Source organism: Cydia fagiglandana, chromosome 1 (genome assembly GCF_963556715.1).
Source record: "Cydia fagiglandana chromosome 1, ilCydFagi1.1, whole genome shotgun sequence".
NCBI lineage: Eukaryota > Metazoa > Arthropoda > Insecta > Lepidoptera > Tortricidae > Cydia > Cydia fagiglandana.
The window spans coordinates 24,081,607-24,106,185 of NC_085932.1; the positions used below are offsets into that span (position 1 = coordinate 24,081,607).

A 24,579-nucleotide genomic window follows, 5' to 3' on the forward strand; every position below is an offset into this window, starting at 1 on the left:
CACTTGACTTCCTTTTGCGTGCACGACCACAGATAAGATAATCACTTGAATTTTGACAACCCTAATTAGCCGAAAGGGATAGTGCCATGTATTAGAAAGGGATAGCATGATTCGACCCTGAACCGCTGTCAAACTTCGGTTTTGTAGGAAGCTTCCTTTCTGTACGGTAGTACTATTATTTATTCTGTGGTCAAGGCTAGGCTGTCTGTCAAAGGTGTCAAAAAAGGAGTAATCGCGAATGCGATTTTGGTTGATTTTTATTTGCAACCCCTTAATTTTAAAATTACCGTTAATTCCGAACTCTATATATTGCATAAAATTTGCAACAAAAGAAGTTCTTCTGTGGTGCACTAAGTAGAGGCTGTAGCTCATGTAGAACTATTTTCTTTAAATTGACTTCGTTTGTTACAAGTTATTTTGCGCGGGAAGCCGGGAATTGCCTCTAAAATCTTGTGATGAGAATTTAACCTGATTTTTATGCCCTCCTTCAAGATGACTGATGCTTTGTGCCATTTGGTTGTGGACGGTAACGAGGTATTGGAACTAAAATTAGGTGAGGAGCACAAACATGTCAAGGCAAACCAATAACTTGTACATCACGACGGGATAGTACATACATTACATACATAACCTTTTTATGTTAACAGTGAGGTCTCCAGACGATATTGAGGATGAAGAAACCAGTTTTGCTCCAGAGATGTGCCACCAAGTGTTTGGCGAAAACGAAAATATTTTTGGCTATACAGATTTGCGTATACGACTCTACTACACTGCTGGGAGTCTTCAAACATATCTCGGAATTGAATACTCTGAAAAGGTTCCTTTTTAGTAAAAACTACGAATAATAATAAGATAATGCATGTAAAAAAAAATTTCTTGATGTAGGTATTTTGTCACTGTAGCCAGGTATATGTACCTCTACCTGTCATTGTTATTTTTGTAATTTCAGATTGAGCCCAGTATTTCTGAAGGCATGAAAGCTGATGATGTAGAAGGAGCTATGAAAAAAATCTTGGCACCTGGTTATACAACAAATTTGGACCAGTTTGTCTCACTGTTAGAAAAGGACAAAGCATTCAGGCCAATGGGAAAAATGCTACATTCCTTTACAGCCACTTCCCGTAAGTTAAAAGTAGAGTTGGTTTTTAGTGAAAAATGGAAATTATAATCTTTCAGTTCTGAGCCAACTATTTCCAATAGAAAATTAACCCACCTAGTGGGTACTTGGCAGTATGTTAAAAATAAAATGACAGTCAAGACTGTATTTACATTTCCTGCTACTGAGTTCTAAATACCAAACAGTAGTAAAATCCAACAGGAATAAGATGTTGTAAGATGACATTATGTTTTGTTGTAATGAAAAAACTAAATGTCAATATAATATTTGTCATTAGATGACGGGGGAGACAAACAAACATTTGAAGTGTACTTCTGTGACACAACCACGCCGGGCTTCCTTGCCTTCCACGAGCGGCTGCAGACATTCCTGCTGTGGTATGTGGACGCAGCCTCCTTCATTGATGTGGATGATGACCAGTGGACCTTCTTTACAGTGTAAGTTTGATTTGTAATTATTAATTCAACGCGGAAACGCAGCTAGATTCGGGGTGGGTTGTTTGAGTAGGTAGTTAGTAGGCTTAGTATAGGCAGGGGTGCGAAACTCCTGACTTCGGTCAAAATCGACTCCACTCGGCTCAGCATTGCTCCGAGCAATTATTAGGGTTGGCACCACTTGACTTCCTTTTGCGTGCACAACCACAGATAAGATAATCACTTGATTTTTGACAACCCTAAATAGCGGAAAGGGATAGTGTCATATATTAGAAAGGGACAGCATGATTCGTCCCTGAACCGCTGTCAAACTTTAGTTTTGTAGGAAGTTTCCTTTCTGTACGGTAGTACTATTAATTATGCTGTGGTATAGGTTAGTTTAGGTTTAGTTTTAATGACTAATTAATTAAAAAACCACATTGTCCTTTAAGAAACTTTGGGTTAAAGTCAGCACTTAGGTCAGTGATTCATGTAATTTCTGATTATTCTTTCAAAATGAGATAGATACATAATTAACATAATGCAAACCAAAACATTAATTTACATTCCATACTAAAACCAGTTTAGTTAGACACTTAACTAGTTTCCTATTGAGTTGGACACAAACATTGGACATAACTAAAACTTTATAAGCCTGGATTTGTTTTATCCCTTTCTTACAAATACTTAAGTTAAAATGACGGATAAAGGCAAAATGATTTATAGCTAATTCAGGCTTGTAATGTGTTTATGAATAACAAAGCCTTAAGGCTATTATGTTGGATAGGATAGGTATTACCTGTGTAAGCATAGCAACTATATTAGTTAGTCTGTTCCCTGCTGTTTTTCCCCAACCTATAGGAACAACGATTCATTCATAAAGTGTCAATGTAGCTGCAGCTGGGTGTACCTCACAAGTGATATTTACTACAGAGTCATTGCCATATAAATGCTTAGCTATTTTGCTGCTCACACGCTGGAGCAGCGTGCAAATGTTGGTTTTAGTAACGATGGTCTAAAGACGCTACTTTCATTCCAGATTCGAGAAGTACCCTACGAGCGAGGGCGGGCACGCGTACGCGGCGGCGGGGTACGCGACGGTGTACCGCTACTACGCGTACCCCGCGCACGCGCGCCCGCGCGTGTCGCAGGTGCTCACGCTGCCGCCCTTCCGCAAGCTCGGCGTCTGCGCCAACCTGCTTACGGTACACATTACTGCTATATGTTGCCAATGAAACCTGGTAAATACACTGGGTTGTTCACTTACAAGTTGCCAGGCAAATACATACACATTTCAAATAAATTATTTGTAAGAAAGGAATAAAACATAAATTAACTAATTGAAGCTTGTAGTGTGCTTATGAATAAGTGGATTAGTTATTCTAATTTCTAGCAGTTTGGTCTGAAGCAGTTTTTGAACAAAGGGGAATTGGAGTGGCAATTTGGTTTTAAAACTGAATAAAATAAAATTGTTTCTTTTTGTCCTCTTTCAGGCCATCTATTCACACTTCATAATACTTCCAGAAGTAATAGATATGACTGTAGAAGATCCATCTGAAGATTTCCAGAGAATCAGAGATTATGTAGATTGCAAAAACTGTGAAACACTGCCAGCATTTTATCCAGCAAAGCTGTATCAAGGGTGGGTATCATCTAATTAATTATTGCCAACTAAGAAAAGCAAGAGCAATAGATGTCATGTTACATCTATCTTACCCTTATCTCGATTTTTCTTTTGCTTTTGATATTTAAATTTACTTATTGACAATTATTTTTTTGCATAATGCCCGGAAAATTTTGTACATTGCCCTGGCTGTTCCTATCATATCCTTATCGCACGCGCGTAATTATGCCTCTGTGTGAGAGGGTCAGATATTATTATTATGCGTGTGCGATAGAAATAGGAACAGGCGGGTCAATATTCAGTAAGCAAGCAATACAAAGTGCACAATGCCTTTTCAAACTTCCTCAGCCTTAAGAAGACATAGGTTTTACCTAGTGAATAAGCAAGTTATTATGGCACATGATTAAGTAACGTGCCTTGGACCGGAAGGATTAAGTACTTAACGGATATTGTTTTATAAGGTTTTCGCCTGAGATGGTGTCGCAGGCGTGCGCCAAGTTCAAGATCAACAAGAAGCAGGTGCGGCGCGTGTACGAGATCCTGCGCCTGCGCGCCACCAACACTTCCGACAAGGCGCAGTACCTGCAGTACCGGCTCGACGTCAAGAACAGGCTCAACGCTCCCTTCCAGGTACTAACACCTACATTTTACTAATTGTACTGAGAGTGGAGCTTATCTCGTTGCAATAAGGTTTAACATTGGTAGGTTAACCCTTTGACCTACAAAGACGTCAACAGACGCTCGCGGGGTATCGTCTTGGTCCTATTCTGCTTTCGTCACTCATTCTACATTGAAAGCCACCGACGATTGTGACAAATGTAGAATGGGTGACGAAAGCAGAATAGGACTAATTTAAGAACTTGACAAAAAACGAATAGGACGACCCAAGACGATACCGCTCGCGGCTACAGACCAATATGGGATATTACTGCAATGTTCTGCCGCCAGAGTGCAGCACTACCGACTCTAGTAAATTCATAGACTAACTTATACATACTGTTCCTTAAACTGTTTTTTTACAAGTTTTCACAGACAATATGACATTGATGCAAGGCTAAGGCGGTTTGTTAACGAGGGCCTACCGGTAAACGCGAAAATCGAAATTTAGTTATCTGCCTCTCAGAGCGACTCTTATCAGAAACCGAACTTTCGGTTGTCGTGTTTCACGGTAGGCCATGTGATTGACGTAGTGACGCATGATGTGTTATGTTTGTTTACTGTATGTGCTAGTTGTGGCACCTACGCAGAGCTTTGCCTAATATTCATAATATTTATTCATTGCTGAACAGCAAGTCGCCCCCGCTCTGTCATTCAATCAACCATTCATTTTCACAGAAAAAGAAATTAGAAATGAAGAAGCTGGAGAAAGTGCTGAAACCGGAAGAGTACGCGGCGACGCTGAGCTCGCTGGGCGTGAACGAGACGCAGGGCCGACTCGCCAGCCAGTACCTCGCGCTGGAGGCCGACTACCACCGCGTGCTGCACCGCCTAGACCACGACTAACCGCCACACACCGCTCAACTAATACACCTGCCTCAGGGGCCTAGCCCAGCAACAATCGTTGATAGATAACGCCAATAGAAACTTAAATAATGTATGGGAACGACGTAGACTAAGAATCCTCTAGGCCGAGTTTAGAGCAATTATTTCATGCAACCGATGATGCCAAAAATGCGGGGGTGTGTGCGGGACGAGGTGAGCGAAGTCCCGTGCCGTGATTGGTCCGTTCAAAGACACGGACGTCACACAAAGACACTTTCGACTCGAACATGGAGTAAAATTACCGTATGCGTGGCAGAGGGGGTAGCGCGACTATGCTCAGTCTGGAGGATGTTTTGTCTGTGGGGAACGATGACGTGAGCCGGTGGCGGAGCGTCAACTAATCTAGCCGTATATAGGCGAAGTCGCATAAGCGAGGACCTTTTCTTTCAATGCAAGTTCACCAGTTAATAATAAGGGTTGCCTCCCGCGGGGCCACCTTAAGGCCGAGGCCGTTGGTTGAGGAACCGCTTCGTGACTCCGTCATGTCGATAGGTACATGTTTCCAAGCAGCGTTGGTCGATAAACGATTGTCGTCTGGGCTACGGCCCCATCAATGAGACACTCGCAGTTCGTGATTATCAAATGCGAAATCATTCATTTACTATTTACGACTATTAGTTCAGTTGTTTTTGGTTTATCAAAAATGTCCAAAAATTCATGTCTAATATTAGTACCTAATAATAATGATGTAATGTATCCAGTATGAGTTAGTATTTTAGTGATCTTTTTATATCATTTTATGTAAAGACGCAGGCAGTTCTTTATGTGATGTAAAATGATCAAATGTTGAACAGCAAGGACTTGTAATTAAAATTGTGTTAAATTTGGCTGTATACTCAAAGGTCGATAAACTGTAGGAATATCGACCTTTAATTAAACATGATGGCAGGGATTAGGATAGGATATCGAAATGCATGAGTTGAAATGTTATTGGTTAAGATAAATAATGACTGTAATTGGTATTAGTGTGTAGCTTTCCCTCGGAGCTGGTTTCTTTTTATTTTTATGGAAAGCTAGACTAGTCATTTATTATGGAATTCCACACTTAAAATGTAATCACCTCTTTGGAGTCGCCCGGCGATGGCGGCAATTGGACGTGAGAAAGTGTCTTGAGCCCTTTGTTGTTTTATGTAATTTCTTTTTTAAATATTACCATGTGACAATGTGTGCAAAGTGTTCGCCTGTGTTAGTGCCTTTTATGCATGGGATGTAAATTGGATTGGATCAAACGTGGTAATTAAGCCAATCGCCTATACCAACGCCAAAATATAATCAATAGCCCAAGTGGGACTATTGCAGCATGCTCAACAATAACAACAACCAAATCCAGCAGATAGTTGGCTGACCATGAAAGAGCTTTCAATGGAATCTAAGTAACAGCTCCCATATCAGTCAGTAATATGAACAAGTAAAATCATTTGGACAATGACAATCAAGACAAGCCTACCACAAGCGTCTGCAATAGAGTGGCAGTAGTGGCACCAACAGGGTTTACCAAGGACATACCAAGGAAAAACAGCTTTATCTCATTTTATGGCAGAAAGTCGCTGCACTTTTCTCATTGTATTGTATTTTAACCTCTTACTGACGTGCAGTCAGCGTCAATATATTGTAGCAACCGTCACACCGTACCTATACAGGGTGGCCAAAAAATAAGTGCAATTACCCTCCATAGAAAATGGACCAGCCAAAATGGCAAAATTTTTGTTTCGCAATTTCGGGGTTGGTCCCATAGTAAAAGTTGCTAAGTATAATGCCGAAACATCCATGGCAACGGGAATGCGCTTATTTTTTGGCCAACCTGTATATGGTGTAACGAACCACTTTAGCAGCTATATAATATATTATTTGATGCTGACTGTACAAAATCTCTAAAATTATTTGAAATACATGTCAATGTTATAAAATTCTATTTATAATCCAATCTTAATATTAAAGCAATAGTTTTCGTGGTACCTACTGTGTTAATATTGCAATCCTTCCATTTATAGTTCGTTCGCGTTAAGAATGCAGTATAATCGTTGTCCGCCGGCCTAGCCACGCCGGTAACCAGCCAAATCGTTCCTGATTAGAAAATTAAGTTCACTGCATTCTTAACGCAGACCAACTATAATGAGATTGCTTATACATCAATACATTAACGTTTTATTTTCAGCTAACCTTAGATGAACATTATCTTAATTGAATCGGATAATTTTTCAAGTAAAATGTTGATTTTTATAATAAATTACTGTTTTTTAATTAATCGCTCTCTATCTTTAAGGGCTCATTTAGACGATGAGAGTTCCATTACATTGCGGTTTTTGATCGGTCGGTTTAATTGGACGTAACCAACAGTCCGCAATGTAACTAAAATCGCATGCGAGTTCGCGCGTCGTCTAAATCAGCCCTAAATCTTTTAGATAGATTCCTATTTTATATTTAACCCAATGAGATATATAGTTTTGTTTTCTTTGATGAAACTTTGATAGAGTTAGACCAAGAAAAGTCTGCAGCGATTTTGATAGCATACGCAGTGCGTGTTATTTAATAAGTCATAATTTTATAGAAGTTGGACGTTTAAAATAACACTTGCACTGCATGTGCTTTAAATCGTTACAGAATTTTTTTGGTCTACTCCAGCGGTCGGCAAACTTTTAGCAGCCAAATATTAGTTAACGAAGTTGACGCGGGCCGCACTTTGGTAATATTTGTGACTTTAGCAGACATTGTCGTTCGTCAATATTACATACAAAATAGGGGAGGGAGTCCAGGGAGGCTCGCGGGCCGCAAGCGAGAGGTTCGCGGGCCGCATGCGGCCCGCTGGTTGCCGACCGCTGGTCTACTCTAGAAATACTTCCTGCTGGACGGCTGCGCTTCTTAGGGTGATATTCCATCTGTCCAATATCTTGATTCAATGTGTATTTGCGTCTCACATTTTGCTTAATGAGAGCGAGCAAATTACCCCATGCATTACACATACAAATACAGTTCACGCACACTACCTAAATTTACTAGGACAAGTAAAATACCCCTAATGTTTTTTTATATGTGCTATTTTGAGTTTGGTGTTAACCACTGGCCTCCTTTGAGATTGCACATTGGACAAATAAATTGGATAGGTGGAATACTGGTGGAATACCACCCGTATACTCGGTGGCGCATCAATAAAACAAATGTGTAAGTTTGCTCTTAATATTTATATTACAGTAACTTTGTCGAATTTTGTAACCTGGCTCTTTTGCGTCAAATCCGGTAGCTCTGATTTTTTGCAGGCATGTTTATGATGTTGGCCCAATGAATAACCTAAGTTTGTGACCTCGAGCGCTGAACGCAACTTTATCCAAAATCGAATAAACCGCAATTTTTTTAGATTTGGGCGATTATAACCCTAAAGTACTAGTTTTTGATAGTAACTTCCTAGGGCGTTTTTAAAGTAGACTAAATTTGCTACAATAAGACACTAGAATTGTCTCTGTACATTTAATATTTTCCGAGATAAAGCCTTTCAAAATTTTATAATTTTACATCAGTTCTTAGGTATAATATAGGGGTTAGATAGGTAACTTATATGGAATTCATCACCGCCACGTTCTACTAAATATTTATTTTCCAAAAAGAAATATTTTTAGCAAAATAGGCACTCATACATTTTTTTATGGAAAATAAATAGTTTGTAGAACGTGGCGGTGATGAATTCCATATAAATTACATACATAACCCTCATATTATAGCTAAGAACTGATGTAAAATTATAAAATTTGAAAGGCTTTATCTCGGAAAATATTAGATGTACAGAGACAATTCTGGTGTCTTATTGTAGCAAATTTAGTCTACTTTAAAAACGCCCTAGGAAGTTACTATCAAAAACTAGTACTTTAGGGTTATAATCGCCCAAATCTAAAAAAAATTGCGGTTTATTCGATTTTGGACAAAGTTGCGTTCAGCGCTCGAGGTCACAAACTTGGATTATTCATTGGGCCAACATCATAAACAAGCCTGCAAAAAATCAGAACTACCGGATTTGACGCAAACGCAAAATGTATAATTTTACTGTATTATATTAACTAGAGGTAAACAAAACGATGTCACAAAACATATTGGTAGGTATCGGGTATTGGCATAGGCAAATCAATATACCTACCACGACACAAAAAATATCAGCTGTCAAATTCGATGCATGATTTTTTCTTACAGTTACAACGCTTTTAAGCAGGCCACTAACCAGCCTTCCAAATGGAGGCCGTTACAATGGATTCATCCAAATGGACGGCATCCTAATATTAAACATTGTACGTTTTTTACATTCACGGACCGATTTTGGATTGCAGCTACGCCAGCCAGTGCAGGACTGTTGGAAGGCTCGTCAGTGGCCACCTTTAGAATCGATAATTTAATGTTAATGGTATTACAATTGAAATACATAATTCCATACTGTTTTGTCATAAAAGGCATGTAAATCTATTACACAAAAAAAATGTAATAATTGATTAACCATTAGCCAAATCACTAAGATAAAAATAAACAATGTTTGCGAAATCATTGCATCATCATCTTAAAGCTTTGCTGATGATATTGGTGACCAACAGAAAATATCATATACAGATACGAGCACATATTCAATTACGTGGAAGACTAGAACATTTTAACACAGCTTTTTAGTCATGATAAAGATAGTATCGAACAAATTAGGTTCTCAAGACTGGGACTGTAACTCGCTTGTCACTGTTACCTTATGTAGGTAACTATATGCACTGAAACAACAATTTGGGATACCGATTTTCATGTAAGGGTGGTATTCCAACTGTCCAATGTCTTGGTCCAATGTGCATTGCATCTCACTCTCTCATTATGAAAAATATGAGACGCAAATACACGTTGGACCAAGATATTGGACAGGTGGAATACCACCCTTAATATGGGACATAGGCAGTCTTTATAATGTAATTTCTTTTCTGTTGAATCCAAGGATTCATAATTAGAAAACCACCATAAACTTCATAAAGTATTACATATTAATTAAGAATCTGCTTTGAATGTAAAAAAATATCGTACATATCAACTTCTTGACATAAAAGTTGCAACTGTGTATGTAATTATTTAGATGAAAGTACGTAGATAATTATGTTCAATGTGACCGCGACACGTTGTCCGCTATGTAGTACATCTCTCCGAACCATTCACTGTGCTCGTCCAAGTACCTGCATGATAAATTTATAAAGCAACATTTCAATGAGTTAGGGTGGTATTCCATCTGTACAATTTCTTTGTCCAATGTGTATTTTGTCTTACATTTTGCTTAATGAGAGAGTGAGACGCAATGACATTGAAACAAGATATTGGACAGATGTAATACCTACCACAATTAGTCAACTTCTTTTTATATGTATAAATATTAGTTAAATAAGTATTTGGAATAGTCTGAAATGACAGTATACTTACTGGACAAACATATCAATATGCTTTAGGATGAGTTTCAATTTGAAATCTGGCATCTGCGTTGCATTTAAGAAGTCTGGTAATTTCACTGAAATGCAAAAAAAGAGAAATATTATTTTTACGCATCATATTTGTCAATAACTAAACCACCAAATTAACAATGGTATCTTATTGATAGATCATAAGAAAAATGCATTTACCAAAGAGTCTAGCAAGATGTATGGCGCCGTAGACCCGGCACGGGAGATGCTCGGTGCCCTCTCGAGGGATTATCTGCCATTTGGCCACCTGCACATGATACAAAATATCACCACCACGAAAGACGATACAATCGAGAAATACTGGTCAGTATCCTATACAGTATGTGTCTGACCATGGGGCTTTAATTCCAGGGCTTGAGTTTACTCGCTAAACTGAGCTACTTTGACTATAGGACCAACCCTAAAATCGGGGAAAAATTTTTGGGTTTCCATAGAAAACGTCGACATCTGATCAGCCAAAATGTATGAAAAAGTAAAATTAGATTTTGGGATTTCGGGGTTGGTGCCATAATAAAAGTAGCTCAGTATAGCGAGTAGAATCGAGCCCTGGATTTAAAGCCCGATGGTCAGTAACCCTGTAGACGACAGATAAGTTAAATTGTTTTACAGCAAACATAAACTCTCATTTAGTCATACTTATTAATATACATATTATAGGGTCATTGTGTAATAATATTAATAATGATGCCTGCTGCGACCGGTTCATGGGTGTCTATTGTTGCGCCTGTGAACGGGTTCCAGCAGGCGTTCTACATGACATTAAAGCTCTCCAAGGGGCCTCTACGTGTTGGATCTATATCCCCACGCAAGCCTATCAAAAGACCGGGATTTATAGGCCCGTGAAATCCAAAAGGAGACACAAAATTAATAATGACTAAGGCCCACGGTAAGGTCAAGAAGGCTTGTGTTGTGTTGTGGGTACTCAGACAACATACATAATTAAGGAACAAATATCTGTGCTCATCAATCACACAAATAAATACCCTTACCGGGATTTGAACCCAGGACCATCGGCTTGACAGGCAGGGTCACTACCCACTAGGCCAGACCGGTCGTCGAAATGCTTATTTTCTGCTTTATAATATTTTTACAATGGAAATATTTAATAGCACGACGTAACTTCACAACTGGCGTCCTTCATATGTACAACAAAATTATCAGTCTTCATAATGACACGTCGTTATGTAGTTAATAAGTAGCATATATATACAGGGTGATCAATCCAAATGGGTCAGCTGGGAGAAGTCAGAAACTATGAGATATAGCGATATCTGTTCTTAGGAACCATGGCTTCGATTTTAGATTTAATAATAATGACATTCAAACTTTTTTTTTAACTCTCATACATAACCGGGAATCGAACCTGGCAATTCTTTATGTAATCGCGTGTAGTATTTGTTTGTATGGCAACTTTTAAACGATGCGTGATAGGTGAGGGGTGCTCGACCAAATATCATAGAGGTCCCCGAGACAAAACAAACTACATTAAAAAAAATCAAAATGGCCGACTTTTTTTTAAACTTTTTCAAGCTGGTCCGAGCACGCTGAGATTTGGCATGCGGCCAACCTGGGAGCCCAAGATTACCATGTCAAAAAAAAATGTTGGAAAAATACAAAATGGCGGCGGACACGGGCAAAGTCAAATTTCCAAGAAGGTTAAGCGATCCCGAAGAGCGAGCTTCAGGCCGGGAGGCCGAAGGCCGACCCCGGCGGAAGGCCGAAGGCCCGGACCCTCCACCCCGACTCCCAATAGGAAAAGTGTTGGGTCGTGTTTAAGCTCCAACTTCCCCCTCTCGTGTGACGCTTCAGGCCTTCGGCCCTACATATGACATCATACAGTCATATGATAGATTAAAAAAAAATTGAATGCCATTATTATTAAATCTAAAATCGACGCCATGATTCCTAAGAACAGTTTTCGCTATCTCTCATAGTTTCTGACTTCTCCCTACTGACCCATTTGGATTGGTCACCCTGTATAGTTGAAATAAGAAGTAGGCATACCTTCTCGAGCAGCAGAGACAGCGGCGTCCTCGTGGGCGGCGCGGCGGGCTCCTGCGCCGGCCGCGCCCAGCACTCGCTCAGCGACGACCCGCTGCTGCCCACGCTGAACAAATTTACAAATAAACTTGGGTGCGCCGAATGATAAAAAAAAACCGCTTAAATAAATCCCGTTCAAAAAGCGACTTTAACCTTAGGAAGTATAGAGGTCTATATGGCTCAAAATTATTATTGCTATTCAGGAGAAAAAAACTTGGCTCGTGAAGGACGCAGCAGATGAGCTGTTATATGAATTTGAACCCTGTAGATAAGGCGGTAAACTTGCTTTTTAAATGGGTTTCGAGGTTGTCGCCAAGCCCCATTTAGACGGTTCAAGAACTTGCATGGAATAATCGATACATTGCTAACTACAGAGTACAATGAATTCAGTCATCGACCAAATACAGCAATGTGACGAAAATCGCATGCAAGTTCTTGAACCGTCTAAATGAGCCTTACGGAAGCCGTCCTTTCGATCTAGCGATCGAAGTGCCGCACCAAGTGTCACCTTCGTATATTTAAGTGTTTACTATAACGGCTAATTCAATTACGGAAAGTGCCGTTTTCGAAAGAAGTTTGTAATTTAAATTACTTATTGTATAAAAAGAAATATCAGAAAGTTTTCATCTAACCGGCTAGTGTTTTATTCAGTCAGTTTAAGGTGGTTTAAGGCTAGTAGTCGTACCTGGATGAGAGAGTCTCGAACGCGCGCTGTTCGCCGGTGGACGTGCAGGGCGCGGGCTCCTCGTTCTCCGACTGGGACACCGCCGACTTGTGCGACCGCAACCTGCCGGAATTACCCCATGCTTGTTTATTATAACCTATGTGCTTGTTGAAATGGAATTTTAATAGAAACTTGAGAACTGAACAAAAAAAAATAGGTGGAAATATATATTATACCTATTATTAATAAGTATAACATTTTCACCGGAATATTTGACGTCCGAGGCAAATTCATCGTGACCCTCCTAAATTTTGTAATAAATGTTAGTCACCTCAAGAGCTCACGATCTTTGGGACCACGGGCCCTTCTCTGGTTACGCCATTGATCCCACCGCACAAACCTATCGTAGTGGTATTCCACCTGTCCAATTTCTTTGTCCAATGTCAATGTGTCTCGCTCTCTCTTTGAAGCAAAATGTGAGACGCAATACATATTGGACAAAGAAATTGGATAGCTGGAATACCAGAAAGAAATACTAGTAAGAAAAAAGTATTGCTCCACGCACAAATTGTCAATTGTTGTTTTAACGATGACAGACGGTTTGGTGCAACTGGCCCTAAGTTTAAGGGCCAGTTGCACCAACCACATTTGACAGACTGATCAACGTAAGCCGGCGCGCCCCGGCGCTTTATTATGAAACTTTCCATACATAAAAATTTAGCGAACTCTTTAACGATACGAACAGTTTGGTGCAACCGACCCTAAGATTGGTCACATTAAACCGTCTGTCGCCGCTATAACTTTTTCTACATTTTAATCTCTGTTCAGTTCAGTTCATAGTTCTCTGCCGACTGGCGCTGATCAATCTGACAATTGTGGTCGGTGCAACTGGTCCAAGTCGTTTCTAGCCTTTTGAACGCCACAGACGGCAATTGACGTCAACGCAAAATCGTGACAACGACGCCAAAGACGACATTTGACGTTGATCGTTTTTTGATGAAAATCTACTGAAAAACACCCCTTTTTAAGGTTGGCATTATTTGTTCACAAAACTAAATTTTAACCCTATGGCGTCAGTGGCACGGCAAATGGCTAGCTATGGCTGGCTATGGCGTTCAAAAGGCTAGAAACCGTTGATAAAGCAGTCTCACCGGCGGTTGATGTTGCCGCTGCGCGTGGCGGGGCGCGCCTCGCGCTTGCCGTCGGCCTCGTCGGCGCTCGGCTCGCTCTTGGCGGGCTCCTTGTTGTTGCTCGCGTTGTTGACATTGTTGGCTTCCTCGCTAGCACCCGCTGGCTCCTCGTGATTGTTGGACTGCTCTTCTGCTGCTGTTCGAAAAAAAAACATGTCGGATAATTTACTATAAAAAACTTGTGTCTCTGTGAGCTAAATATACATAGTTAGATCGTAGGTTGGATCATAGGTTGAGAAATGCGACCTGTAGAGAAGAGGAGCCGAAAAAAACATAAGCTGAAACGCAGACGCTTTGTTCTCACTCGGTCAACAAGGTATTCCCGAAATCGAGTCTTAAAACATCAAAGGTGGACAAACATCAAAAGTATTTAGTTTTGTAGTTCCTTTCATTATCGTAATCAACAGATCGACATAAATTTTCCATTATAATATAGCCACTTCCGTCCGTTCCGTACAAAAGTACAGGTCGATTGACGAAATCTGGCACGTATGGAAGAACGAAACGAATTATATCTGTCATTGTGTGACTGACACACGTATCGGTATAGAGCCAGAGTCACCATTTTTAATGTTCCGTACAAAACTTTGTTCACGGAACACTTATTAGGTTTATCTATTACACAATGTATAGATATTTCCATTCACACATTCATTGCATTCGTGCACAAGAGAGCGTTAATGTTGACTATGTACCTGTGGGTGCGTCCGCCTCGGTGGGGTCTGGCGGCAAGTGCGAGTACTCGGGTATCTTCGGGCTCTTGATGTCCTCCGGATCCTCTTTGTCCGCGCCCTCGCCCGCCGCCGTCTCCGTACACGCGCCTTCTTCTTCTTCCACCTCGGATTTCAGTTCCTCCTCCTCTGTCTCATCTCTGAAATATTGACAACATAATATTAAAATCTACTAGTAATGTAGATGCGAAAGTATTTAGCTCTGTTTACCTTTTCACGCTTAAACCGTTGAAGCGATTTAGATGCAGTTTTGTAATGATATAGTTCGCGGCCCAGGAATGGAAATAGGATTTATCAATCATCATCATTCTAAGTAGACGAAGTCGCACACAAAAGCTAGTTAAATATAAAGCGAGAACTAATAGTTTACCTACTGGTTGGTGGTAGTGGTGATAATGAGGTAAAAACTAATTGCGGTGCCGCCATTTCCACCGAAACATTGCCGTGCGCCCCCGGAGTAGGCCCTGGACATGGTGTCTTTGTGCGTCTAAGGGCCAGTTACACTAAACCGTCTGTCTTCGTCAGAAAGTTCGCCAATTTTCACTGCGAACTGCATGGGAATTGCATTGATTTGTCCATTAAAGGCCAGTTGCACGCACAGCTAACAGACTGATCAACGTCACGCGGCAGAGATATATGAAACTTCACATACAATAAAATTAAGCGAACGCTTTAACGGTGACAGACGGTTTGGTGCAACCGATCCTAAGGGTCACACCACACTAGCATCTTTTGAGCATCGGCGTCTAGTCAGAGCAATGGAAAATGGTGTCGCTGAGCAGTTGCGCCAACGTTGCGTAGATCAGCAGCCGTAGAGTAGACTAGACTTGTGGGGTGGCCTTAAGTGTGGTTGATGCAACAGTGACTCACTCGTGCAGGAACTGTCCGCACAGCTCGTGGTACTGCTGCCGCTCCTGCTTGTACAGCAGCTGCGCGCGCAGCACGAAGTCGAAGTACACGCGCAGCCCGTCCGCCACCTCGCGTACCAGGTTCAATCTAACCGACACATACATCTACAATATTCTATCAAAAACATACATAACTGGTAGAAATAATCTTCATACTGTTCTGCGCTCATAAGCCCAATATCGTGGCATCTCAAAATCAAATGATTCCCTAGCGATAAAATTTTACATATGTACTGTCGAATATATATGTACTGTATATACAGGGTGATTCAGGAGACGTGAGCAGGACTAACACTGCGCATTTCGTAAATTATAAGGAATTGTCTCGTATCAGTATTAGTGAGGTTAACGTTAATTTTCTAGTCATGTTGAAAAAAAAAGTTATTAATTTATTTACGTCATGCATGGTCACCCTAAAATTAGAATACTAAACTACCGATATTCTGTTTCAAATTGAATGTCATCACTGTCATCACGGACTGGTTACTTTTGAAAACTCGTATCTCACTCAAGTTTGACAGTTTATTTTCTTCGTAACAAAATGCTGTCATTACGGTTAAGGCGCTCTTATACTTGAGTTTTACGTTTCCGAGGGGGTGAAGCAGACGCGTGGTAGAACAGGCGGGCGGGCGCCCCGCGCGCCCCGCCGCACCATTCCCGCGCAGCACGTCTACATCCTTATTCTGGCGCCATCGGTATTCTGAATATTCTGATTTGTCAGTTCCGGGATTTTTTCCGGCAATTAATATCGAAATAAGGTTTATTATTTTAATGAGTATTTAATGAAATTATATACAATATGAGAGTATACCCCGACAAACTAAGAACCTAATCAAATTATACCCAATTATTATGAGACAGAAATTAGTACTTACTTACCATAAAAATATAATAGAGTTAGACCAAGAAAATTCTGCAACGATTTTGATTGCACACGCAGTGCAAGTGTTATTTTGAACGACATACCTTTATGAAATTATGATTAACACTTGCACTGCGTGTGCAATCAAAATTGTCGCACACTTGGTCTAATTCTAGAAGTCAATTTCGGACAAGTAGGTATTGAAAATAAGGAAGAATACTGTAGTTCGTTTTTTTTAGCATTAGAAAGTACTTGAAAGAAGGTAACCGATCTTGACATGTCTTTTAATTGAAAAGTGCTTTTTAAAAATCAGTAACTATTACTTATGAAAGCTTATTTTATATACGAGTATTAGGACTTTTATTTTATATAAAAGCAATCAACATTTGGCATGATGTGTCACATCCCCGTAGCTGCAGGCTTCCATAGGCTATGGTGAATGTGGGTCGTATGCTTGCTTGCCACCAGTGTGGTATATAAAAACAGCATTTTTTGGAATAAATTTCCATAACGCACGGTACGGACTTGGCGGAAATAAGGTAGAAGTACTAGTGCTCAACGCTGCACTAGTATTCGACATGGGCACTTTATGTCAAAGTGACAAGAACTAAATTTGAATACAGAAAGATCGTCGCCGTTCAATTAACCTATATTACTTTGACATAAAGTATAGTGTGTAGCTTTCAAATAGAGCTCAACGGCTAATCCTATTGTCTATTGTTAAGTAAAACCGCACGTGCTACTTACCTGCAAAAAAGGGTCTTAATTATTTTATTTGGCACCTGAGCGCGGGCTAACGCTCAAAAAACCAGTGTAGGTGCGCTCTTGTTACGCATCTCTATGACACATTTTAGACTGGTTCTGTAGCGTTCGACTCACCGGCACTCAGTAACCGAAGTACGTATTTTTTATGCTGGTGGTTGTGGCACGTGGCACGAGCGGTTTTACTTAACAATAGACAATAGGATTAGCCGTCGAGCTCTATTTGAAAGCTACACACTATACCCACGTCAAATACTAGTGCAGCGTCGAGCACTAGTACTTCTACCTTACCTAATATTAAACACAAAACCATTTTAGACATTTTTCGACCACTTCCCTTAAAACGCATGTAGGTAACTCGGAAACTAAAAGCGGTGAAATGGTTACCAGCATACACTAAACACTCCCACATAGGTATTTGAATTCCATACACATATGTTTAAAAATGATTCAATTTGATTAATTTAATAGCCTTTAATAAAATATGTTTACACAATTTATCAATCGTGACTGAATTCCGGATTGGTTAGATGGGTGTGTGCCTTTGCTTCCCAACTTGTTATAAAATGACAATATGACGGGCGAATGTCTGAAATGTCACAGTAATTAAGAATTATTTTGCTTTTCTTCGTAAGTATGTTGAAAAACATTGTGTGTATAACATATTTGCATATTTATACAGTGGTTACACATTTTATGAAACGTCCACTAAACTAGCATAGGTCCGACGCTGGCAGTGGCCACGGGCGTACTGACGCGGGGAATGGGCGCAAGGTATTGCCGCGTAGGGTGTAATTTAGGTAGGTAAAATTTGAATTCATAAAAGTATGAATGAAAAGATTAACGTATCAATAAAAGGACCAGCAATAACGAAGATTTACTTAAAAGCTATCGAATGAGGTAAGTTTCATATCCATTTTCGTCGTAGTACTTCTAAAATATGGATCAAAAGACAGCTTTAAGCATGTTTTCAACTTAAGATTCTATCGAGAAAATAATGAGCCGTTGTGTTTCTGACAAGCAATAACGTAGTTCAAGGACTAAAGTTATACATACTAGAAAATAATGCTTGAAATCCTTGTAAAAGTCTGTAAATATGGTTACAAAAAAGCGCATTTTACTACACACCGCGCCTTAATGAGGTTTTATGTGTATTAATTAGGTCTTGTAGGGTGACCGTGATTGTAGAGAATTAAATTTGCTCTCACTAAAAAGTTAAAAAATAGGAAAAAGTGTGGTTGTTTCACCTAAACACGATGGTGATCGATCAATTATCAGTTACTGAGTGTGCAGAATAAGTCCTGCTCACGTCTCATGAATCACCCTGTATATATATATACATATATGTACCTACTGTATTACCAACTAATCAAAAACTGTATTCTGGAAAATAAATTATTTGATTTATTAAAAACGAATAGGAACACAAAGTGCCCAATATTGATTTATTGCATGGATACATTCTAGTCATGAATTCTGTTTATAAGACTGTTAGCTTAACAGTCCTGACGCGATTTTTTCATATAATTTTATTTTGACGCTTGGAGAGCCTCTAAACCTCGAAACTTATTAGTATTCGTTGGTATTAGTAGGTACTCTACTCGAACATTAGGGACCTTTCACATTTCCAAATATAATGTATTGTTTTGTTAACCATATAGACTATACATCTCTGTTATACTAATTGTAGTTAGTTATTTTAAGATTTTAAAAATGTAATACCAGCATACACACCATAATATAAAAGCCAGGTATTCGCGGTTGTAATTATAATATTACTATGTATTTCTCTTTCATTTGATAACATTGTAAATGTTTTTTTGACACGCAAAAAAGCCGTTGAAGCCTACTTACAGAATAATTATTCGAATTTAGAAATAAGAGGGCTCACACCTGCAGGAGACGTCGCGCAAGTCGGGTTTCATGGGGGGTTCGTGTCTGGGGCGCTGCGGGTGCCAGGCGCCGGCGCGCGCGAACCACTTGACGAAGGACTCCAGCACCTGCGCCGCGCTCGGCGCCGCCGGCAGCCGCGACAGCCGGCCCCGCTTCACCACCAGGTGGTAGTCGAACGTCAGGCGATCCCTGTCCAAATGAAGAAGCGGTACTTGTTAGCTATAGGAACATTCCAGAGGTTTGGCCCGTACAAACGCATGTATTTTTCGTGTAATTGTGTTATTATTTTATTTTATGATATAAATAAATCCCAGGTATACCTACGTAAATTCTGCATAAAAATCGCGTTTGTTTGGGAAACATGGTGGACATTCCTTGGGATGATCCTAAACGCGCGGTTGGGTTTGAGTGTTATAACATCCTTTTATACAACTGATGATGTACTCTGTCTTATAATAAAACATATTTTATGCTAGCTGATCACTGACATCTACGGCTCATATAACCGTTGAATCTGGCAATCTTACAATCTTACTTACTTTGAAATTTTGTGAATTTGTTCTGTTTCAGTGAGTCAAACTCCTTGCCAATCTTGCCATTCACAGCTGAACGCTGGCTGAATTCTTGGAGGATGTTAATTAGTGTAATACCGTAACACATTTTTTCCAAGTCTGTTTCTTTATTTTGTGAGTGAAAACTCCTTGACATTAACTGCTGGAAAGATGTTAATGTTTATTTAGTTTCGTGTGGTGGGTATAGGTACCTGAGTGCGGAGGGCAGCGTGATGTGCGCGCGGCCCTGGTGCGGCGGCGGCGAGTGCGGGCTGCTGCACCCCGAGCCAATGGACGAGTCCGTGTCACCCGTCGATCCATCTGCAAACAATCATTTATTTTATTGATCTACTATTATACAAGTTTATTGTTCTACCATTATAAATTATATACAAGTCGGGTATTTACAGAATTGCGAACGAAATTAATATAATAACACATAAAATAAGTCAAAAGAAAAGCATTTACTCTATTCTACATAAGTAGGTACATAACAGTGCCACACAACCGTTCCGTACGGACAAACGTAAACTAATGGTTTTGGCGCTTTGGCGAAATAATAGTTATGTAGAACTACAGTTACTGTAGTTCAGCATGTGCATTTCCGTACAAAGGGTAGTAGTACTCTTTTCACTCTCTCCTCTCATCTACTCAAAGGTTAACTGGAAGAGATCCCTCAAAGGGATAAGTTCGCCTTTGTACTTCTTGCTAATTGTATGTTATTTTTAATATGTCTTTTTGTACAATAAAGAGTTTACTACTACTACTACTAGTACTTAGCTAAATCCAGAGAAATTATTCTCCTTTAAAAGAAAAATAAATGAAAGCGGGTGTTTACACACAATTTAAATAAATGGATCTAAACTAGTCCCTATTTCAACACTACCAAACAACTAATGCAAGCATAGCAACGCACCCCACTCACACAAGAACATCGCTAACCGGTAAGTACCTATTTCTCTTAATTCTCTGTGCGCCCAATGCGCCGCACTGCGACGTTCAGTTGGTGCGGATGGAACACGAAAGTAAACCATTCCCTATCACAACACTACAAAACTACTCATGCAAAGCAATATGATACACAATTACAAAACATTTTAGGTTTAATCATCGCTCATCGCACTGCTGTTTTCAGACATCAAATTAGCACTCGATCTACCTGAAGGCATGTGATTAGTAGGCATTCCTCGGCTACTGTTATGGTCGCTAGTCGCAGGCTCACCGTCGGGCTGCGTGCTGGACGAGGAGCCGTCGTCGCTGAAGCCGTGGCGCGCGCGCTTGGCCGGGCCCGCGCCGCTGCCCTTCTTGCGCTCGCGCCGGTACAAGTAGGCGCCCCTGAACACGCGATTTTACAATAATAACTAACACTATCTGGGAAAAAGACAGTGGCATAACAATACCAGGTGAAGCCAATGGAAATTTATCAAATGGGGACCTGTGCTGACAGCTTCTAAGTCAAATTAGGGCCCCTCTTATGTATGGCATAATTTTACCTGGCTTTACCACCCTATACTTATGCTACCGGAATAGAATTTTGAGAATATATGAACCTTACTTTTCATGTAAAAAATATGAATTGAAAACACTTACATGTTATAATAATTTAACTTTGTATGGATCACACAAGAATCCATTGAAGAAGAAAAGAACCTTGAACCTTGGAAGAATTGGACCTTTAGTGTCCAATGGTCCTAATACTAGTACAAATTACCTACAATGAAATTTGAATCATTAGTAAATGGAACAGAGTTGGTTTTGTTTTGTTTGCTTTTAAAACAAAACAAATTCAATTCTATTTTCTAATACCATTGATTCAAATTTTTCTTGTATGGTGGGCCACTATATGTGTGTCAAATGGATTTACCTAAGTTTGAAGTTAAGCGACACATTTATTTGTAGAAATATTTATGCTTTGCTATCTAAGTTAGCATATTAACGACTGTTTCTAACTTTCCGTTTCTATTATTGATAAATGTGGTTGACATACAGTTGCAATTGTGACTTCTCAGCAAGATCTCGTTGTAGCTGCCGGTTTTCTTCAGTGTCCTTTAACACAAAATCCTCGCTCACACATCGGTCCCATGAGGAATTCCAGCCTTGAAAATGTATCAGATATTCCACTGATCTCCTGCCCCGTTTGTCCTTGCTTTCTATCACTTCTAATACCTTAAAAGAAAAAAAAAGAAAAAAACCAAATCAATTAAACACCATGCCATAGCCTATATTGACATTTTTATAGGTTGTAAGGTTACATTTTATAAAAATTTATTATAGCAAAAATAAATTAAAGTACAAAAAATAAAGCAATTAGTTGGTAACTGTAGAATACCTTTGAATCATACAGGACTTTAGCTTTTGTGGGATCTGGTTCATAACATAAAACACGTTCACCCTCAGTGAATTTGTAACGTACTCCTCTTGTAGACACCATTTTTGATTCACTAGAAGCCAGAGTTGAATTAATGTGAGCCCGTGTGATTAGTTTAGTTTGATACTCCCGCGCTCGGTGACGAATATCTAACTGTACTTCAAAATTTTAATATTAGCGGTAGTAAAACGTATTGTATATGTTTTATTGTTATAGTTTCAGGCGAAAACTATGTAATATGAGTAATATTACGACGCCAAAACGAAATAAAACCAATTTATTTAAGATTTAATCGGGCGTCACCTCGCCCGGTAGTGTTTGTTTGTGTCTATGAGTCCAAACCGAGATAAGGAGCCCAAATCACCCAAATACTTCCAACTGGCAGAGAGATTAAATTGGACGTGCATAAGCTACGAAATACAATTTGGACTCTGTAGACATTTATACCTGTCAATGTCATAGCGTTTTGTTCGTGCATAATAGAACATACCATAGAAGGTAGCATCCTATAGTCCGTTTTTTTTAGCATTAGAAAGAACTCCGCAGAAGGAGGCGTGTAGTTTTTATCAGGCTCGTTAATTGTTAATAATTATTGAATTATCTAATGTAGCATGGTCAATACATATAATTTACTTCAAATTGTTACCGCTAAAAGTGCCAGATTTAGAACCACAAGCGAACTTCTGCGAAGTTCTTTCTAATGCTAAAAAAAACGGACTATATAGAAGTGGTAGAAAAAGTTAAATTCTTTTGTTCGTTAAATCGAATTTAGAGTGCGGACAGATTCAAGCGCTTTTTTTTAACCCGCGTTGGAAAAGCGCTCGTGGGAATGAGGCTTTATACTTGGTCAACCAAATATTGTGGTCAAAAAAAAAAGGCGCGAAATTCAAATTCCCTATGGGATGATAACCCTTAGCACCTATATTTTTTTTAAATTTGCTGCCTTTTCTACTGACAAGATTTGCTTGACCAACTATATGTAAGAATCTGCAAAAAAACACTCGTTTGGTTTCCTTTTATCTTTGGCCGTCTCTTCGTAATAACTAATAATTCAAAGCAAATTAAATCAAAAATGTTTTATTTTTAATATCGTGCCTTTTCTACGTTTCGTAAGGAAACGAAATATTCATCTGTAATATTTGTAATACTGCAAGATATGTACCTGGTTATTTTTTATTTATTTTTTTATTAGGAAAACTTACAGCTTAAGTAACAAGTTAGGTAATAACATAGAAACAGTAAGCCAATTACAAGTTTCCACAGGTAGAAACTGTATAAAGTATATAGCGTGCGAAATTACAAATTTAATAAATAATACTTACTTACAATTATATTTTGCTTATCATGCTTGACAGGGAGAATAGATTTACACAGTGAACGAGAAGAACAAAAGAAAAATAGAAATAGTTAATTATTTTTTTAGGAATGTAGTCAACTAGCGATTCAATTATAAGTACATACATTATTTCCAAAGCTCAAACTACCTAAAGTATGCGGAATCTACATAAATGAAAAATGAATTAGGTATCTAGATGCCGCATACATGTTTGACTGATTGGGACATAAAGAAATATAAGTAAAGAAAGACTGGTAACCTCATACATCCGTTTTTTTTTACCAAAACGCGAGTTATTTCGTAGTCGACATCTAGCGGCGCATCTAGCGTCAAGTAGCGGAATTTATCAGTACTGCTAGTTGACACTAGATGTCGTGACGAACGAAAACTCTAATGCTCAAAAATTATCAGCTAATATTACCTTACCTAGAACCTGATTAACCGGAACTCTATTTTCACCTCCTTCTGCTTATAATATTAGTTGTAAATTGTTTTAGCAGTACATTTTTCGGCAATATGGACACTTGTCACAATACATGGTGTCAAGTAGCGGTGCTGATAATTCCACTACTTGACGTTAGATGTGGACTACGAATCAAGTCGCGTTTTGATATGTATATGGAGTTACCACTCTTTCTTTACTAATATTTCTCTATGATTGGGATAAGTTGCGAAATGATGAAATAAAGTGCATTACGGCAGACGCAGCTGGAAGGACGTGCGGGTCGTGGGAATAAGGGAAATATCAAGGTTGCTTGAAGCTTCACCGTAGGTAAGTACCTACTTATTAAACACATTATTTGACATATATAGGAACCATTATTTGCCATACATAGGTAGGTACTTTTGTTCTCCTATCTGTTTTTCATTCTGTTTGTGCCACTTCCCCTACCTGACTCGGATTGCCGAAAATAAAGTCAAGTATAACAACACATGCACCCGTGGCCCGTTTTCTATGTCTAAACTTCCTAGACTAATCGATAGTGACCTGCCTACGAATCAAGAGGTAGGTATATAGATACCGGGTTCGTATCCGGTAAGGATATGTATTTTTGTTTTTATCACGAATATATATTTGTTTATTCTGAGTTATTAATGAATATTATAATTGAGCTAGCT

The 24,579-nt window shown here is 39.3% G+C and overlaps 2 protein-coding genes across 3 annotated transcripts; one reads left to right on the top strand and one right to left on the bottom strand.

Moving 5' to 3' along the window:
* The first annotated feature begins 218 nt into the window (after nt 1-218).
* On the top strand, nt 219-6,923 carry LOC134666781 (histone acetyltransferase type B catalytic subunit). Its single transcript, XM_063524070.1, has 8 exons — nt 219-553; nt 648-817; nt 950-1,121; nt 1,395-1,554; nt 2,570-2,735; nt 3,024-3,172; nt 3,616-3,784; nt 4,490-6,923. Exons 1-8 carry the CDS (start codon nt 478-480, stop codon nt 4,655-4,657), a joined length of 1,230 nt encoding a protein of 409 aa, XP_063380140.1. The 5' UTR covers nt 219-477; the 3' UTR covers nt 4,658-6,923.
* Nucleotides 6,924-7,856: 933 nt separating this feature from the next.
* On the bottom strand, nt 7,857-22,498 carry LOC134667200 (protein male-specific lethal-3). Of its 2 annotated transcripts, none has more exons than XM_063524537.1 (13): nt 22,086-22,498; nt 21,744-21,922; nt 20,979-21,091; nt 19,969-20,077; nt 19,206-19,394; nt 15,651-15,776; nt 14,745-14,920; nt 14,011-14,185; nt 12,881-12,982; nt 12,160-12,262; nt 10,315-10,402; nt 10,118-10,202; nt 7,857-9,876 (listed from the first exon to the last, which is right to left on the bottom strand). In XM_063524537.1, the coding sequence occupies exons 1-13, from the start codon at nt 22,185-22,187 to the stop codon at nt 9,804-9,806; spliced, it is 1,620 nt and encodes a 539-aa protein (XP_063380607.1). In that variant the 5' UTR covers nt 22,188-22,498; the 3' UTR covers nt 7,857-9,803. The 2 variants fall into 2 exon arrangements, with proteins under 2 accessions (XP_063380607.1, XP_063380598.1); XM_063524528.1 differs by having other exon boundaries at nt 20,916-21,091.
* Between the last annotated feature and the right edge of the window lie 2,081 nt (nt 22,499-24,579).

Coding starts and splice junctions, on each gene's coding strand:
- LOC134666781 (XM_063524070.1), top strand. CDS start 478: ATGCCCTCCTTCAAGATGACTGATGCTTTGTGCCATTTGGTTGTGGAC. Junction 1,122..1,394: donor TTCCTTTACAGCCACTTCCC/GTAAGTTAAAAG, acceptor ATTTGTCATTAG/ATGACGGGGGAGACAAACAA. Junction 1,555..2,569: donor CAGTGGACCTTCTTTACAGT/GTAAGTTTGATT, acceptor CTTTCATTCCAG/ATTCGAGAAGTACCCTACGA.
- LOC134667200 (XM_063524528.1), bottom strand. CDS start 22,187: ATGGTGTCTACAAGAGGAGTACGTTACAAATTCACTGAGGGTGAACGT. Junction 14,921..15,650: donor TGCGGACAGTTCCTGCACGA/GTGAGTCACTGT, acceptor TCAATATTTCAG/AGATGAGACAGAGGAGGAGG. Junction 14,186..14,744: donor CGAGGCGGACGCACCCACAG/GTACATAGTCAA, acceptor TTTTTCGAACAG/CAGCAGAAGAGCAGTCCAAC.